The 17,595-nt window shown below is 37.8% G+C and overlaps 1 protein-coding gene across 5 annotated transcripts in view; it reads left to right on the plus strand.

The window, feature by feature from the left end:
• BRINP3 (BMP/retinoic acid inducible neural specific 3) overlaps positions 1-17,595 on the plus strand; it is a 365,830-nt gene that overhangs the window by 297,133 nt on the left and 51,102 nt on the right. For all 5 annotated transcript variants that reach the window (XM_060774525.2, XM_060774528.2, XM_060774527.2 and 2 more), the window contains one exon: positions 14,388-14,610. In XM_060774525.2, coding sequence (XP_060630508.2) covers positions 14,388-14,610 — 223 coding nt within the window. The remainder of the gene's footprint in view (positions 1-14,387; positions 14,611-17,595) is intronic.

Below are 17,595 nucleotides of genomic sequence, written 5' to 3' on the forward strand. Positions count from 1 at the left end.
GAATTATTAACATTCTCTTGCTGAAAACTGCTTGACTAAGCTGATGGGATTTAAAGCTATAAAGAAAATTCACAAGGAAGTTGTACTAGGAAAGACAATTTGCTACAGCCATTGACTGAATATTATATCAAAGGATTTAGAGGTAGAATACTTCTTGCATTTCCCTCTCTCATGGCCCGTTTGGGTGTTATTAAATTTTTTTTTCATTAAAACCTCCCTATTACTCAGTGGAAGAAAATGGTTCTGATATTTTCAGTCACTCATTTCAGAATAGGGGTTCAAGATTGGTCCTTTACCAAGGTGGAGTGAAAAGGAGCATATGGAAGCATCTAGCAGCCACAAAGTATTTATGGTTGGCATACCTGTTTGCTAGCAGTGATTACTTTTCCAATATGTAAGAGATTTATTTTTTCCCTTATTCGCATATATCATATTTGAGCCTAGAGTTGCAACTAAATAAGGGGACACCACCAATCCAAATATAACAGTGAACAATTCGAGTCAGTGCAAGAAATAATTTTTATCCTTAATACAACCTTCAAGAATTCTTGAACTGAAATCAGTCTTTCTCAGGCAACCTACCATTGCAAGGGACAATCTTCCTTTCTATTTACTAGAAATAGTTGCCTAACATCCCTCCCTTCAAGAAGTTGTTAGTGAGAGAAGGATAAACAATTTACCATCGGATTGAGACAATAACATGCTCTGTTATTGAATTATATGAATATACCATAGTATTCTTTTCAAAACAATATTGCTTCAATATACTGTGCAGATATAAAAATAATTAAGGGAATACAACACATCTTTGGCATGTGACAACACCTCTTTTTGAGTTCCCCTAGGGGTGAGAAAAGTGGTATATAAATACTGTAAATAAATACATACATACATTCATACATACATACTACCCCCACCTTAAACATCCTATCTGAGGGCCCATAACTTTCCAAGATTGCAGAAGTGGTGTTATGTTGAACATGTCAGTGATTAACATGTCCCATTGTGTCTTTGAATAACAGTTTAGCTACTGATTATGTCTGCCTAACCCTAATTTATTGTTTGGTTTTCCAGTGCTATATTTCCAGCCCTGGCCCCACAGTTTGCCATTGCATAAGCCCTTGCCCTGCCCTCTCAAATCTGAACATGCCTACTTTTCCCGGCTACTGGTGGTTGATGTTGGCTGATGTATTTTTATAATGTTTCTATTGTTTGGTTTTAATTGTTTTAATTATATGGTTATTGTTATTGTGTTAATTGTGTTAATTGTGTTACCTTGTAACCCTTGTCATTGCTGGGCTGTAGATATAATTGGGTCCCCTTGTGTAGCCATCTAGCAAAAATATGTCCAAATTCTTTTTCTCTACTCAAAATGGTCCTTGCAGTCTTATGAGAAAAGGGGGTAATTTTGCTATACAGTTTTAGGCCTGGTGTGGACCATTTTTTAAAAAGAAAAACAACAATGAAAGTAGTTTCCGCTTTACTCCCTATTCAGAATAGCCTCTCCTGAGGTTAAACCTGTCTGGAGACATGAAAATATTGCTTCCACTGCTCCTTGAGATGAAATGGGATTTTTTAGTATAAAAGGATATATTCACTACTGGACCTTGGGGGTTATTTCTTACAAACATTTCACGATTTTTCAGCCCAGATTTCAACTCCATTAAGCTCGGTGGGATTTATTTCCTGATAAGTCATGCAAAGAATCAAACCTTGTAGCAGTGATTTTTAGGGAAGGATAACCAGTAAACTCTAAATCTATGGAAGGTTTTCATTTATATTTTTCTTAGTTCTCACTGTTACTCTGTCCATTTTTAATGTTGGTGTCTTCCACATTATTGAGTTCAAATGTATAGGAGACCCGCAAAGAAAGGTTGCAGTGTGAAGGGCTTTTGTTTAGAACTGAGGGAAAATCCAACGTTCTTCAGTAATGCTGAGTGATGCTTAGAGGGAGAACTAACTGTACTGGTTGTTCAGTACCTTTTATAGTTTTTGAGTACATTTTGTAACTGCTCCATGTAGAACAGGAGCCAATGCCCAAGTTAGGAGTGATGTCTCATTCATATGCAGATCAGGCATAACCTCACAGTCTTAATTGAAAGGCTCCTTGTGAAAAAGTCCACAGAAGATGCACTGGCAAGTTGAAGTACTTTATAATCATTGCAACAAAAGACATTAATCAATAGAGCTCACTTCATTTGCCCCAGAAAAGGAGAGAGGTGGTTTGAAGGGAAAATAAACAAGAAAATCACATAAATATGAACTTTCAGAGTTCATAATGTAATAACTGATGCCTTTGCTATTTTAAAAGGGGTGTTGATATGCCTCCCATGTGGTTGTCAAGCAGTTTAATCAATTAAGAGGAAAGTATCTACTAAAACATCAGTGTTTCAGTGACTGATTCTACCCCAACCATTCCTGTGGAGTTGTCTCTGTTCTACCAAAGTGAACAGGTGCTACACAAATAATTTCTTTACTGAGCCAAAATTTAAATTTATCCTGTCTTATAATAAAATGGAAGGCAACACCAATCGATGATCTGTAATCTAATCACCTCATTTTTAGCTCTAAAGCCATTTGGGGCCACCTGCTAATGCTGCACCTGGCAAATCCACTCATTATAAAAATGTGTATGCTAAAATATTTAAAGCTATTTTGATAATGCTGGAAGGTGGAAGGAGGGAAATAAAGAGATAATAAAACCATGCTGGTCTTCTTGGTGTATAATATCCTGCAAACCTGATCACAAACTCTTACGTTTGAAGTTGAGATGGGCATTACATTTTGTACTGCTTTCCTTATACCACTCCCCAAAAGCTGGATTTACAGTGAGTGTTAAAATGTTCTTCTCTCAACCTTTCATTCATAGTGTTGATGTCTTTGATGTTGTTTGCCATCAAATCCATTATAGACTGGGAACCCTGTTGTGACCTCACCAGGAGCAATGTTGGCAGCAATGCTTCCGCAAGGACCTGCTTCTGGCTGATGAAAGGCCAGTGACAGTCTTGAGAAGGACAGGGCACTGGTATCAATACACTGACTGTCCAGCCAACCATCTGGACTGCAAAAACAGTTTTTGGGGTACTCCCATGATGTATCTGGGACTTCAAAGTATTCAGAATTATTTTTCCAGTTGCAGACAAAGCCTAAATGACAATCATAAATATTAGGGGTGGATGATCAACATCAACAAAAAATAATCTTTCATAACTCATTACTAAATGGGAGGGATTGTTTCTTAAATGTTTCTAAAATATCGTAAAGGGTTCATATCACAACTATTACAATGTAACAACATTTTAATTACTTTTTTGTTATGTAATAGGGCCCCACAGGTCTTTTCACAGTCCCGTTTTTAAAGTGAGATCAAGAAAGCAAGCATAATATGGTTGTTGCTTTGTGTCAGTTATTATATGCAGAATCCATATATTATGTGCAGAATTGCACAGGATATAGATGTGATAAACACATTTTTGTTCTTGACAAATCTAAGGGCAAATCTATGGCTTTTCTTCATGTACACAATCCACAGATAGTAAACTGTTGGAGTTAAAGCATTAAATGATTTATGAAACAAAGTGTAAAGTTCAGCTTCGCTGCACTTTTTATGAAAGAAAAAGTCAATTTCAAGTTGACATATTTATGTATATATCTAAGAGCAACTTTCCATGTCCCTATCAGAATTAAACAATATTTTGTGGACAACTAAAGCTCACTAGAATGTATAAACAAACTATTCTCAGTTTGGTTTTTTCCCCAAACATTAAATTATTCATATTCACTTAGGATTTCATCAGATGGAACTGGGGAAAATGGGGGGGGAGGGGGAGTGGGAATAACCATCTTCTTATGTGTAGAATTGTCTTCTCTTCATAGGATTCTGTCTTCAAAGAAGACAAAAAATTTACTTACCCCCATCACACAGGATCGCCTCCTCTTGTCTCAACTATCCTCTTGGAAGACACCCTAAGGCAGACACCACTCCTGGGCTCCTTGACTTTTCCCTGAAATCCCATTACTCTAGAGGAGACCCAAGGCACAATTCCTAAGAAAATTGATTCCTCTATGTCACTTCAACAATTCAACAGGGGTGAGTCTGACAGACTCCATCCCACTTGTTTTTAAAGTACTTTCTTTCATTCCCAGGCACCTCAGGAGCTCAATTTCTCCCCGTCTTCAATTTACCCCCATTTCTCCACACTTCTGACACAGTTCACTGATGGATGACAGTCAGAAGTCTATCTGCATCATATGATGGCTTCATGTATGAACTGTTTTAGAAGTGTGTGGAAACAGAGAAGAACTTGCATATTTTGAAGGCCTGAAATGAAACTTACCCATTGAGGCAGAAAAGCAAGATAAAAGTATCAGTCCTGATAAAGTTTTATTATAAATGCATATTTTTTGAATTACACAACTTAGGAAGGGCAAGTTATTTACACCATTTTGAACTATATCTTTCATCCCACAGATTGCAGTTTGAGCCTACAATTTCTTACATTTAAAATGCATTTATTTTTATTTGTAACAGTTAAGGATTTTCAATTTATGATACAAATGTGTGATTCCGCAGAATATGAACTCTGCAACTCAGAAGATGGATTTATCTCCGTTTCTATTACTAATGATGAAGAAAGCACTATTGAGATCTCAATATAAATGATTAAGTGTGATCATGTGTTTGCTTTTAAAAAATAACAACACCTAAAGGTCATTCTGGGAAGCTCATAAGGTTCTGCAAATTTATTTACTGAAAATAGCTGACTTTGTACTTACACTCATTTGAATATATTGTGACATCTACATAATACGTTTTTCTCTAACATCCCCACATATATTTTAAGGGTGGTATTATTTGTCTCATTTAGTCTGATTATAAGGGCAGACATTACCATCTTCAGACTGAGCATGAGGTTCATCCATTTAAAATAGGTCACCTTCAGACTTCACATGGAAACTTAGCTAGGTGGTTTAGTCAGTTGATGAGAAATGTTGCTTGGCATCTTCACTTAAATCTATGCGGCATTTCACATGTACATAGATGTGCATACATGTGCCCATAACTTTCTAAGATGTTGGGCATTGGAAGCGGAGAGCACGTTTAATTTACAAGCCTGTTTGTAATAATAATACACTTAATAATAAATAATAAATTTTATTTATATTCTCTCCTATCTCCCCAGAGAGACTCAGGGCATATTCCAAACATAAAAGGCAAACATTCAATGCCTGAACATAATAACATAATAACAATACACCTATAAAAGCAAATTACTACTTAACAACTAAAATTAAATGAAAAACACAACGTAACATATCAGACATGAAACAAAAGATCAAACATCAAACAAAAGCATCAATTTCCCAGTTTCTCAGGGGCAAATAAAATTGATCATTGTTCAAGATGCCTATTGAGCTTGTGGGGCAAACAGGACATGGATACAGATGTCAGCTATTAATCAGAGGCATAATGGTAGTATTACCATTTATTCCTCCTCCTAGTAAGCCAGTGAGCAAAGGTACATCTTTTGTTGTTTCTTGAAAGCGGGAAGGGAGGGGGCCATCTTGAGTTCCTTAGGAGGGAGTTACAGAACTCATTTCTGTACATAGTAGAGCCAAAGTTATGCATGAAATATCCCCCCCCCCCCACACACACACACACACACCAGCAACCTGAGGTGTGATTATCTTTGAAAATAAATACTGTGGGTTTCTTTGTTTGTTTGACTGAATGTCATTATCCCCAGCCCTTCTATACTCAACGTGAAATATGCATAGAGGAGCCATCAAATGTTTAACTCTTAAATATTTAAGCTCAACTCTAGTTCAAAATGTACCACAAAATGTGTTTTTAAAATATTGACGAATGACTCCTTTTGCTATCAATGAGATCTTAGAAAATTCTAGATTTGTGTGAATCTCCATTACAGTATGAATTTTGAAGTTTGTTATCATTTATTACTCATTGCTTACCCTTTTTCTTAAGAGCTTATGGTAGCTAGCTACCAGTCAATGTTCAAGCATAATAAAAAGCACAGATTACAAAACATGTGTCTGCTTATATACAAATTTAAATACTCCTGTCACTCAACAGCCATTCAGTATAAGTTGTCTATACAGGCTTTCATGAATAAGAATTCCAGTAGCAGGTGCTGAGTGAAATTGAACCCAAATGTGGCTGAAGAAAAACAAGGGGGATGAATCTGCATGTTTAAGGGAACCTTAAGTTGGGTAGAGGAATGTAGAGGATGACATGGTTGGCTGGCTGGTATCTGGAGAATGAGTAGGATGACACCTGTTGGTAGATGATGTTTTGTTTCAGGTCCCACTATAATGGCATTTATAAATCTTAACGTAGAATCATAGAATCATAGAGTTGGAAGAGACCTCATGGGCCATCCAGTCCAACCCCCTGCCAAGTAGCAAGAATATTGCATTCAAAGCACCCATGACAGATGGCCATCCAGCCTCTGTTTAAAAGCCTCCAAAGAAGGAGCCTCCACCACATTCCAGGACAGAGAGTTCCACTGCTGAACGGCTCTCACAGTCAGGAAGTTCTTCCTAATTTTCAGATAGAATCTCATTTCTTGTAGTTTGAAGCCATTGTTCTGTGTCCTAGTCTCCAGGGAAGCAGAAAACAAGCTTGCTCCCTCCTCCCTATGACTTCCTCTCACATATTTATACATGGCTATCATGTCTCCTCTCAGCTTTCTCTTCTTCAGGCTAAACATGCCCAGCTCTTTAAGCCACTCCTCATAGGGCTTGTTCTCCAGACCCTTTATCATTTTAGTCGCCCTCCTCTGGAAACTTTTGTCAATATCTCTCTTGAATTGTGGTGCCCAGAATTGGACACAATATTCCAGGTGTGGTCTAACGAAGGCAGACTAGAGGGGTAACATGACTTTCCTGGACCTAGACACTATACTCCCATTGATACAGGCCAAAATCCCATTGGCTTTTTTTGCCACCACATCACATTGTTGGCTCATGTTTAACTTGTTGTCCACGAGGACTCCAAGATCTTTTTCACATGTACTGCTCTCGAGCCAGGCGTCTCCCATTCTGTATCTTTGCATTTCATTTTTTCTGCCTATGTGGAGTATTTTGCATTTGTCACTGTTGAACTTCATTTTGTTAGTTTTGATCCATCTCTCTAATCTGTCAAAATCATTTTGAATTCTGCTCTTGTCTTATGGAGTATTGGCTATCCCTCCCAATTTGGTGTCATCTGCAAACTTGATGATCATGCCTTCTAAGCCTTCATCTAAGTCGTTAATAAAGATGTTGAACAGGACCGGGCCCAGGCTAGCATGCAATGTCTTGACTGACAGACCTGAAAACAATGCCATTTGTGATGGAATATTTTCCCAATCTACCTTCTTTTTTTCCTGTCACTGTTTATTCATCATTTATTCAAACTCAGTTTCTGTAAGTGTCCTTTGGCTACAATAATAAGGCAAAAATGTCACTGAAGTCTTCTGAGTATTGTCAAAAGTGACAGACAAGACCATGTAAATTGCTGCCTAGGCAGGCACTATAAAATGCTGATTTTGACAAGGATAAATGTAAAGTACATTTTACACAGAGCTATATTTACCGACAATTGCTAAATGCAGAAACAGTTTATTTTCAGTAGAAGGATCGGTGGAATACAGAACTGTGTTATTCTGTGACTGGAGTTCTAATCAATTATTGAATATTGTTAATTAGACAGCCCATTGTATTAATAAGCACTAGGTTTGCCTTAATTATACTCGCTGGTGTAAATAAACCTAAGTAAACACAATCTTTTGCAGGCATCTAGTGGATGTCAGAACACTTATCCAGATTCTGGACAGCAATGGTCTACTGAAGATCAAATCCTTAAATCTTCTCTCCTATATGTCAAACTTAAATTTCACAGATGTCAAGGAATTAATCTACACTCTGGATAAGACCTAGTTACACATCAGATTCTAAAGCCTCCATTCCTATCTGGCAGGGAGTGGTTAGTGAAAGGTTTTAGCACCTATTGTGTTGAAGTTGATATCCTAGGTTTCTCTGAAGTGCATTATGACAGTTGCTAGCAGTTGATTCTATTTGTTCTTATTCTTGCTGGAGTTAAGATAACACACATGGTTCAGTTAGGAACTTGCACTCCCTGAAGTCCAAGTGATTCCCAGTCAGGGACATAAGAATTCATAGAGAAGAATCAAGCAGGTAAAAACAATGTCTACATTCAGAGCAAACAGTAAATTATGGTTTATTATTAGGGAAGTGCACTGCTATGAACTACTATTCATGTGTCTACTCCTCTCCCTACCAATGAAGGGAAGAAATACAATGCTTCTTTTCATGGATTATAACAAACCAAAGTCTCCTGTTTGATCTTAAAACAGAAATAGTGGTTTGTGTTAAAACAGGGCCATGTAACTGAGAATTATCAGCAGGCTCATGCTGTAGTTTCACAAGGACTTGTGCCTTCTCTGCCAAAGAATGCTGATGTCTCACCAAACTACAAATCCCAGGATTGCAAAACATTGAGCTATGACAATAAAATTACAGATGACATCCCCCAAATAGAAGCTCCGGGTGCAGCTCTTGAAGTAGCTTCCCCTTTTGCTTTGTCTCAGATTACCATATTACATGATTCTAATGTGCACCTTAATTTTAGCAAAGTAATTTAGTCAAAAAAAAAAAGGTGAGCATTAGGTTTGAGTAAATATGGTATTTCTAATTCGGTAACATTTCCAAGCTAACTGTAATTGATAGGCAGTTATGGAATGGTAGCTTCCTTTCTAGCCCAGATTTTTGTCATAATCATATTCCAAGAATGCCTGTGCATTTTGATGATTAGAGTACAATAAATGTAATAATCTTTGAACTGTAAGAGCTCTTGTTGCACTTTCATAGCTCATGAAATATGTCGGGCTAAGATATGAGTCAAATACCACTTTTCTTCCCATTCTTTCTCTTACAGATTTGTTTTTTTCCCCTTTGCAAGGCGTTGTGACTTCATGGTAGCCTTATCTCTCACTATTGTGAATACAATGGGGCATTTATTTAAAAAGAATACAGGACATGATTTCATTAAGAGTTAACAAGCTCTTTTTCTGACAGAATATTCTAGTCTTCGGTGCATTTTTACAACAAGTGAATATATTGCAAGATCTTTCTTATCACTAATAAACAGCACCTCACATTTGTATGGAGCATGCTTGCCTTGATCAAATAGTTATAGATAGCAAAAGGTTTTTCAACATATCATGGGCAAGATTAGGATGCATATAGACCCCCTCATATATCTGCATTATTGAAATCAGTGAGCTTTATTCATGAGTGGACTAAAACCAAAACACAAAAATCCCTATTCTACTCTTTAAAATAAATTTATAAATATCTCCAAGCATCAGACTAGAACAATAACAGTGCAAAGACAGGAATGATGTCTTCAATCACATCTAATATTCCAAGGGAAGAACAGTGAGAGTGAAATACTGCAAGTAGATAAAACAGCCTTTTATTATAGATACAGGGAAAGTATGCACCCAAGGCTATTTTTGTATCAAAATGTGAATTTTTGAAAAACCTGCAAATGACATTTCATTGAATTTGAAGTATTTCAAATCTCAAGGGTTTTTTTTTAAAGACTGTATTTACCTTTCCCCTTTTCCTCTCCACACACATTGGAGATGACTGGTAGCTTTATGTTCGTAAAATAAAAAGTATTTAAATGTGCCCAAAAATAACAAAATGACCAAAGAAATCTTCCTAAAGCTCAGATACAAAATTGGTTATCTAAGAGCAAAAAGGCATTCCCAAATGTTGATGATGGGATATTACTTTGTTCAGTAATGTGAGGTGATATGATATATACTAAACACTTCTTTTGTTATTTCATCAGGAATAGTGTGACCATAACTTTGGTAAGGAAAAGAAACATTTATCTTTAGTTATCTGAACAAACTCATATTTGATCACAAAAGTCCAAAATCCAAACTATAATCCCCCATAACTCTCCCTATCTGTAGAGCTAAGATATTGGAATCGGAGTACTAGCACTTCTTGATTAATAGGTACAGTAATTTTTCAGGTTTAGTTTGATAAGTGGCAATCCTCACCATAGCTATGGGCAGTTAGATGGATGGATTTTCCCCACCAACTGTGTACTTTTAATATTCCTTTTATAATCAAAATATTTTGAAGAGCATTGACATTGAATGGACAATTAAGAAATAGTCCCTCAACAGACATGTTCCTGATGGAATTGAAAAAAGTAGCATTGATTTGTTGGTAAACATCAACACAACTACCAGCATTGCTTGACAAAGAGAGGTGGCTAAAATTGATCCAATCTAATAAGATATCAAATTCAGGCTTTTTGTTTTTTAATATTATTTGAAATAAAGGGGCTCAGTAAGGAGAGAAATAGTTGTCATATTGTGTGTGTGTGTGTGTGAGAGAGAGAGAGGAATGAGAAAATGAGAAAGAATACTAGTGACTGTCATATTGTAGATGCATGCTGTCTATTCGATGCATTTCTTATAACGTATCTTTGAAGAAATCAAAGAGGGGGGTGAGGGGATGCTGACTGTCTTAAAAGCAGCAGGTCAAGCCATGTCCTCTCATCCCATAATCCTGGTACATGGTGTCAAGATGCATACTGACACTGGTCTCTCTCCAGGGAAGTCAGCAAAATGAACTCCCCTACCTGCCTTGTCTATGGTGGAAGAAATTGAACTCTTATAGTAGCACCAACTCAACACTTTTCATGTAAGATTTATTTTAGAATGCACTGACAAAGCTTCCCTAGGCAGTAAAAGATAAATAACAGCATATTCAAAAAGTCTCCATGATCATAATAATAATCTCTCTCTCTCTCTGTATGTGTGTGTATGTGTGTTGTTGTTCATTCGTTCAGTCGTCTCTGACTCTTCGTGACCTCATGGACCAGCCCACGCCAGAGCTCCCTGTCGGCTGTCACCACCCTCAGCTCCTTCAAGGTCAGTCCAGTCACTTCCAGGATGCCATCCATCCATCTTGCCCTTGGTCAGCCCCTCTTCCTTTTACCTTCCACTTTCCCCAGCATAATTGTCTTCTCTAGGCTTTGCTGTCTCCTCATGATGTGGCCAAAGCACTTCAACTCTGTCTCTAGTATCCTTCCCTCCAATGAGCAGTCGGGCTTTATTTCCTGGAGGATGGACTGGTTGGATCTTCTCGCAGTCCAAGGCACTCTCAGAACTTTCCTCCAACACCACAGTTCAAAAGCATCTATCTTCCTTCGCTCAGCCTTCCCTAAGGTCCAGCTCTCACATTCGTAGGTTACTACAGGGAATACCATGGCTTTTACTATGCGGATCTTTGTTGCCAGTGTGATGTCTCTACTCTTTACTATTTTATCAAGATTGGACATTGCTCTCCTCCCAAGAAGTAAGCGTCTTCTGATTTCCTGGCCACAGTCTGCATCTGCAGTAATCTTTGCGCCTAGAAATACAAAGTCTGTCATGGCCTCCACATTTTCTCCCTCTATTTTCCAGTTGTCAATCATTCTTGTTGCCATAATCTTGGTTTTTTTGATGTTTAGCTGCAACCCACCTTTTGCGCTTTCTTCTTTCACCTTGATTAGAAGGCTCCTCAGCTCCTCCTCGCTTTCGGCCACCAGAGTGGTGTCATCTGCATATCTGAGGTTGTTAATGTTTCTTCCAGCAATTTTCACCCCAGCATTGCATTCATCAAGCCCCGCACATCGCATGATGTGTTCTGCATACAAGTTAAAAAGGTTGGGTGAGAGTATGCAGCCTTGCCGTACGCCTTTCCCAATCTTGAACCAGTCTGTTGTTCCGTGGTCAGTTCTGACTGTTGCTACTTGGTCCTTGTACAGATTCCTCAGGAGAGAGACAAGGTGGCTTGGTATGCCCATCCCACCAAGAACTTGCCACAATTTATTATGATCCACACAGTCAAAGGCTTTAGAATAGTCAATGAAGCAGAAATAGATGTTTTTCTGAAACTCCCTGCCTTTCTCCATTATCCAGCGGATACTGGTAATCTGGTCCCTTGTTCCTCTGCCTTTTCTAAACCCCGCTTGAACATCTGGCAACTCTCTCTCAATGTATTGCTGGAATCTTCCTTGCAGGATCTTGAGCATTACCTTACTGGCATGAGAAATAAGGGCCACTGTACGGAAGTTTGAGCAGTCTTTCACATTTCCCTTTTTTGGTATGGGGCTATAAGTTGATTTTTTTTTCCAGTCTGATGGCCATTCTTGTGTTTTCCATATTTGCTGGCATATGGTATGCATCACCTTGACAGCATCATCTTTTAAGATTTTAAACAGTTCAGCTGGGATCTCGTCGTCAGTGACTCTTGCTGTGAAGGCCTTCAACAATACAAGTCAAGGATCATTATGTTGAGAAGGGAATACACCAGCAGGGCCTTAGAAGACCAACTGCCCCTGTCATTTCTCTGCTCAAGGTTTCAAAGTGGACTCTAATTAGAGAAGAAGATGGTTCCTTTAAAAAAATAAAGTTAAGGTACCATGTTAATATACAAACCTTTTCTACTCTGTGAACCACAGCTTTTGTCCCTTTTGATGCCTGAACTGGAAAATGGTGGCAGCTCTTTGGCACTTCTCTCAAAGGAGTGCTGAGAGGCTAGAGGAGGTCAACACCTCTTTTAGATTCTCATAGGAAGGATGAAGATTATATCTTTTCCTGCTGCACTTAGAAAAGGAAATGCTTCATTTCTGATAAGAGTTAAATTAGGGTACTTTCATTGATCCATGGATGAATCAAACCAAAGTTATTGGGTGTGTGTGTGTGTGTGATTTTTTTGGCTAAAAGTTCTAGCCCTAAACAAGAGTACGTACAGTATTTCGTAAGATGGTGATGTTGAAGTCTATTATTGTGGCAAGAAATATCATGGGAGGTGTGACATAAATATATATTTACTATCACTCCAGCACATTCAGTTCATCAGTGCATTTTACAGACACATTTTACTGATTAGGAGTAGGACCGGGGATTGCCATCATCAAACAAATCTTAGGAAATGGTAGAAAGCCCACTGTTAATCCATGGAGCTGCATGATCCTACTGTATTACAACTTGCTTCACACACAGTCCTCTATTCCAGAGAGCAAGTAGCAAGAAGGTCCAGGAGAAGGAGCAGCAATTTGCTTTGGAATTTTCCCTCTGTGGGGAAGGTATAATGATGCTGGTTGGACCCAGATAAAGAGTCAAGCATGAGGCAGTGACGTCAGTGCTGTGGAAAATAATGAGGAGAGCATATTTTGTGTGGAGAACACCATCTCCTAAAGCACTGTAAAATCAAGGGTTAGCTTGTGAAATCAGATAACAACTCAAATCTCATTGGTGATATAACATGAATGTCACCCAATCCTCTCTCTCACTCTGAAGTATCTCCTTTTACAATACCCAATCCCCTGCCAAGGTTTCTGACAAACCCCAGGAGTGCTGCCACACAGAGGCGGCCCTAGGTAATTTTCAACGGTAAGCAAACAGTTTTTGGTGCCCCCGCCCAACCAATCACTGATATATATTTTCTGTTTGTCATGGGAGTTCTGTGTGCCATATTTGGTTCAATTCCATCATTGGTAGAGTTCAGAATGCTCTTTGATTGTAGGTGAACTATACATCCCAGTAACTATAACTCGCATATGACAAGGTCTATTTTTCCCCAAGAGCGCCTCAAGAGCGCCCCTGGGCAAAATCAACTATACTGCAAATGCTTACTTTGCATAATGGGTTGAGCCACCCCTGCTGTCACAGCTCCTCACAGGCTGGGTAAAGATTTCAAGGAAACACTCATCCATACTGTAGTTCAGAAGTTGGGGGTAACAGAAATGATGTCAATCCCCCAGATTCTAAATTAATGTCAACCTCATTTCTCTTCGCTCAGCTTCAGAAAATGTCTTTAGCATATGACAGCTGCCTTGCAGAACAGCAAGCAGAGCTACATTTGCAGACCTCTATGCCCTAAACACGCTGATGTAGGACTGTGGCAAATATTATTGGGTTGCTTTCAGGCTTGTATTACAAACTCCACCCTATGATTTTACTGGATATTTACTCCCAAGTGTGTATATGTAAGATTGCAGACTTAATTAAAATAAGTTTAGGGATCTTTCCATTAAAGCAGTGCTCAATTTATCAAATGTGCAGCAGGGAAAATCAGGCGGGATACTTTTGGAAAGTTCATGTCACATTAATATTTATACCACGTACAAAATTAACAGTATTCCATTTGCCAATACATGTACTGCCATCCATTATGCTGACAAATTAAAGCGATAAAAATGGGCATAAACTGGAGCTAAGTGTTGTTTTGCTGCACAATGGATCACAGAAGCATAACTTAAAATAGTGTTGACTTTTGCCATTTTGCAGATGAATTCAAGTTCTTTATGAAAAGGATGCCCATGAACTATTTCCTCAACACATCTGCCATAATGCATTTGTGGACAATGGATTCAAATTTCCAGCACCGCTATGAGCAACTGGAAACCAGCATGAAACAACTGTTCCTTAAGGCACAGAGAGTTGTTCATAAGCTCTTTAGCCTTAGTAAGAGGTGCCATAAACAGCCACTCATCAGCTTGCCAAGACAAAGGTAAGAAACAAAGAGAAATTGCAACCAACTATGTGGTAGTAGAGGATAAATTTTGAAAATGTTAGAAAGAGGGTGTTGGGAGAACATGGTATAGCAAGTTTGCGAATCTCTCTACACTACAATTATTTTGTAATATTATAAACATTCAGGCGTTATTGTCACATGTTGCCATGACAACATATTCCAGTATTATTCCTTCATCTGAATGGCATGTGTCTGGAATAGCCAATGAAAAGCTGGCTATGCTGTATGACCATATAATGTAGTGTCATCACAACATAAATGTCTATGTCCTGCCAGCCAAAATGAGATATTGCTATATCATGCAAGAAATATTTCAAGCAGAATGCTGTCATTTCCCTGACCTTTGACACTGAAACAAAAAAGATAGCTACATGTGTCACTGGGTATTGGGGAAAAGACAAAATTGTCTGCCTTCAAATGGGAGAAGTTATAATAATTTGTCCAAGGTTTATGTGGAAATTATAAAAAAATCTTCCATAAATATAAAAACAATCTTATAATCTTTCCTAGCAAGGTAACGTTTTAAATAATATGTTCTTAGATGTAAGAACGAAATAGAAAGTGAAGATTTACATGCAACTCTCAAGGTCTTTCTTTTACAGCTGTGTGCTCTCCTCCAAGAGAATGGAATGTGAAATCTCTTCCTAGAAGCACTTGGGAACAGTTTTCTCCTTTTAAATAAACACCTTATATCTTTTTTCCCATATGAACCTGCCTGTGCTTTGAAGTATTCTGGAGATGCTCTCCTTTTCATATCAGCACCCCCCAGGCCCCTTCTACACTGCCATGCAAAATCCAGATTATCTGCTTTGAATTAGATTATATGGCAGTGTAAATTTATATAATCCAGTTCAAAGCAGATAATGTGGATGATCCGCTTTGATAATCTAGATTATATGGCAGTGTCAAAGGAGCCCCAGACATACATTGGGTGACAACATAGGAGATAGCCTTACTAGTGCTGTTTCTGGGCTGAGGAACATTTATTTCCTTCCCTCCTGTCCTTTTGTAGACACATGAAGACATTTTTCTTCAATTGCCTATGATACTTTTCAGGCTGGATCTACATTGCCATATAATCCAGTTTCTGAATCCACATTGTCTGCTTTGAAATGGATTGTGCTACACTGCCATATAATCTGGGATATCTGTTCTCTGTTCAATGGAGAAAAAGTTTTGGGCCTGAAAATAGTTGTTCTTTTATGATTTTGGGGTGCTGAAAACGAAAATGACATTTAAAAATGTATATTGGCTCTAGTTTTTATGATATAAGCAATCACGTGATCACGTATGGTTGAAAAAATGCATGTTGCGACTTACACTATGGAAGATTCTAGAAAGTTGCAGGCCTGAAAATAGCTGTTCTTTTATGATTTTGGGGTGCTGAAAACGAAAATGACATTTAAAAATGTATATTGGCTATAGTTTTTATGATATAAGCAATCACGTGATCACGTATGGTTGAAAAAATGCATGTTGCGACTTACACTATGGAAGATTCTAGAATACTCTAGAAAGTTTGATGACGAAGTATTAGTGCCGTGTGCAAAAGCCAGAAAGCCCTATATAAGGCCAGACTTTTGAACGGTGGGGGTCAGTCAGTTGAAGACTGAGACTGTATCATTAAACATCGTTTTACATTGTTCTTTTTACTGTAGTTATGCCTCGCACGTGTGTAAATAAAGCACTATGGAAAAAAGATATCAAGGTAAATGGACTCCGTCAATGCTGTCAGACTACTGCTGGAGCATTGTAAGAGACAATCCTTTCCTTGAATACAAAAGAAAAGTCAAGAGAAGCAAACAGGATATAAACTAAAGTCACGATTAAAGTGACATTTAAACTTTCAGACTTTTCCACTGCATTAGGCCTACTAATATAGTGTCCTGCTGCACAAACATAAACAATAGACTAATTAAATAAATATTTCTCCTGTATAAACTATTGGCAATATAATTTGACTAAAATTTAGTAAATATTCACGGTTTATAAACATGCAGTAAGGTTAGGCGCATTATCATAATATTAACGAATTACCTATTGTGGAGAAAATTGAAATAGCTGTTGCATAAAAACCAGAGCCAATTAACACATTTAATTATTATATTTGAATTCAGCATGTTAAATTTATTAAGAAACGGCACATTTCGTTTCCGTAACTGAGAAAAACTGAAAAGTTGTAGAACAGTGTAATCAGGGATCAAATCCTGAAATATAGGGCAGTGCAGATCCATCCATATAATCCAGTTGAAAGAGGATAATCTTGATTCAGAAACTGGATCATATGCCAGTGTGGATAAGGCTCCAGTCAAAAAGGGGCTTTCAGAATGTACTGTATTGTATTTTTTCTTCTCTTTTTAACTATTATGTTTTTAACTGCTTTTAAATGTATTGGTAGTGGAAATAGATTTTTAACTTTTAATCATTTTAGCTGCTTCTTTTTAACCTTTGCAAACTCTCTTGAGTTTCAGAGAAGGAAGAAGATGGGATCCAAATTTTAACTACAGTACTGCTACTTGTACTACCTGTTTTGGTTGAGTGATACAATAAATACATGATGAAAGAAAGCATAGAATTGTGCAAACAAGCACTGAAAGATCAATTGAAGAATGTTTTTAGGACACAAGATTAAACAGAATGCAAAACAGGAAAGAGGATAACATGTTGCTAAACAATTCCTGTTTCTGGGAGATAGGGTATACACTTGGTTGGCACAAGTAGAGTAAAATGCTTAATAAATCAGAAGTGTAAGGCAAATCAAATAAATAAAGGTTATTGTTGGCGGTAAGTATATTCAAAACCTTTCCAACTTCTGGAAACCCCAAGATTAACTTATCATAGGTTTTCCTTGACAGGATTAGTCCATAGGGAGGGTGCCATTGCCTTTCTCTGAAGTTGAGAGACAGTGGAATTTTTAAGGTCACCCAGTGGGTTTCCGTGACTTAGTGGGAATTCTAACCC

Source organism: Anolis sagrei, chromosome 4, assembly GCF_037176765.1.
Source record: "Anolis sagrei isolate rAnoSag1 chromosome 4, rAnoSag1.mat, whole genome shotgun sequence".
Taxonomy (NCBI): Eukaryota; Metazoa; Chordata; class Lepidosauria; order Squamata; family Dactyloidae; genus Anolis; species Anolis sagrei.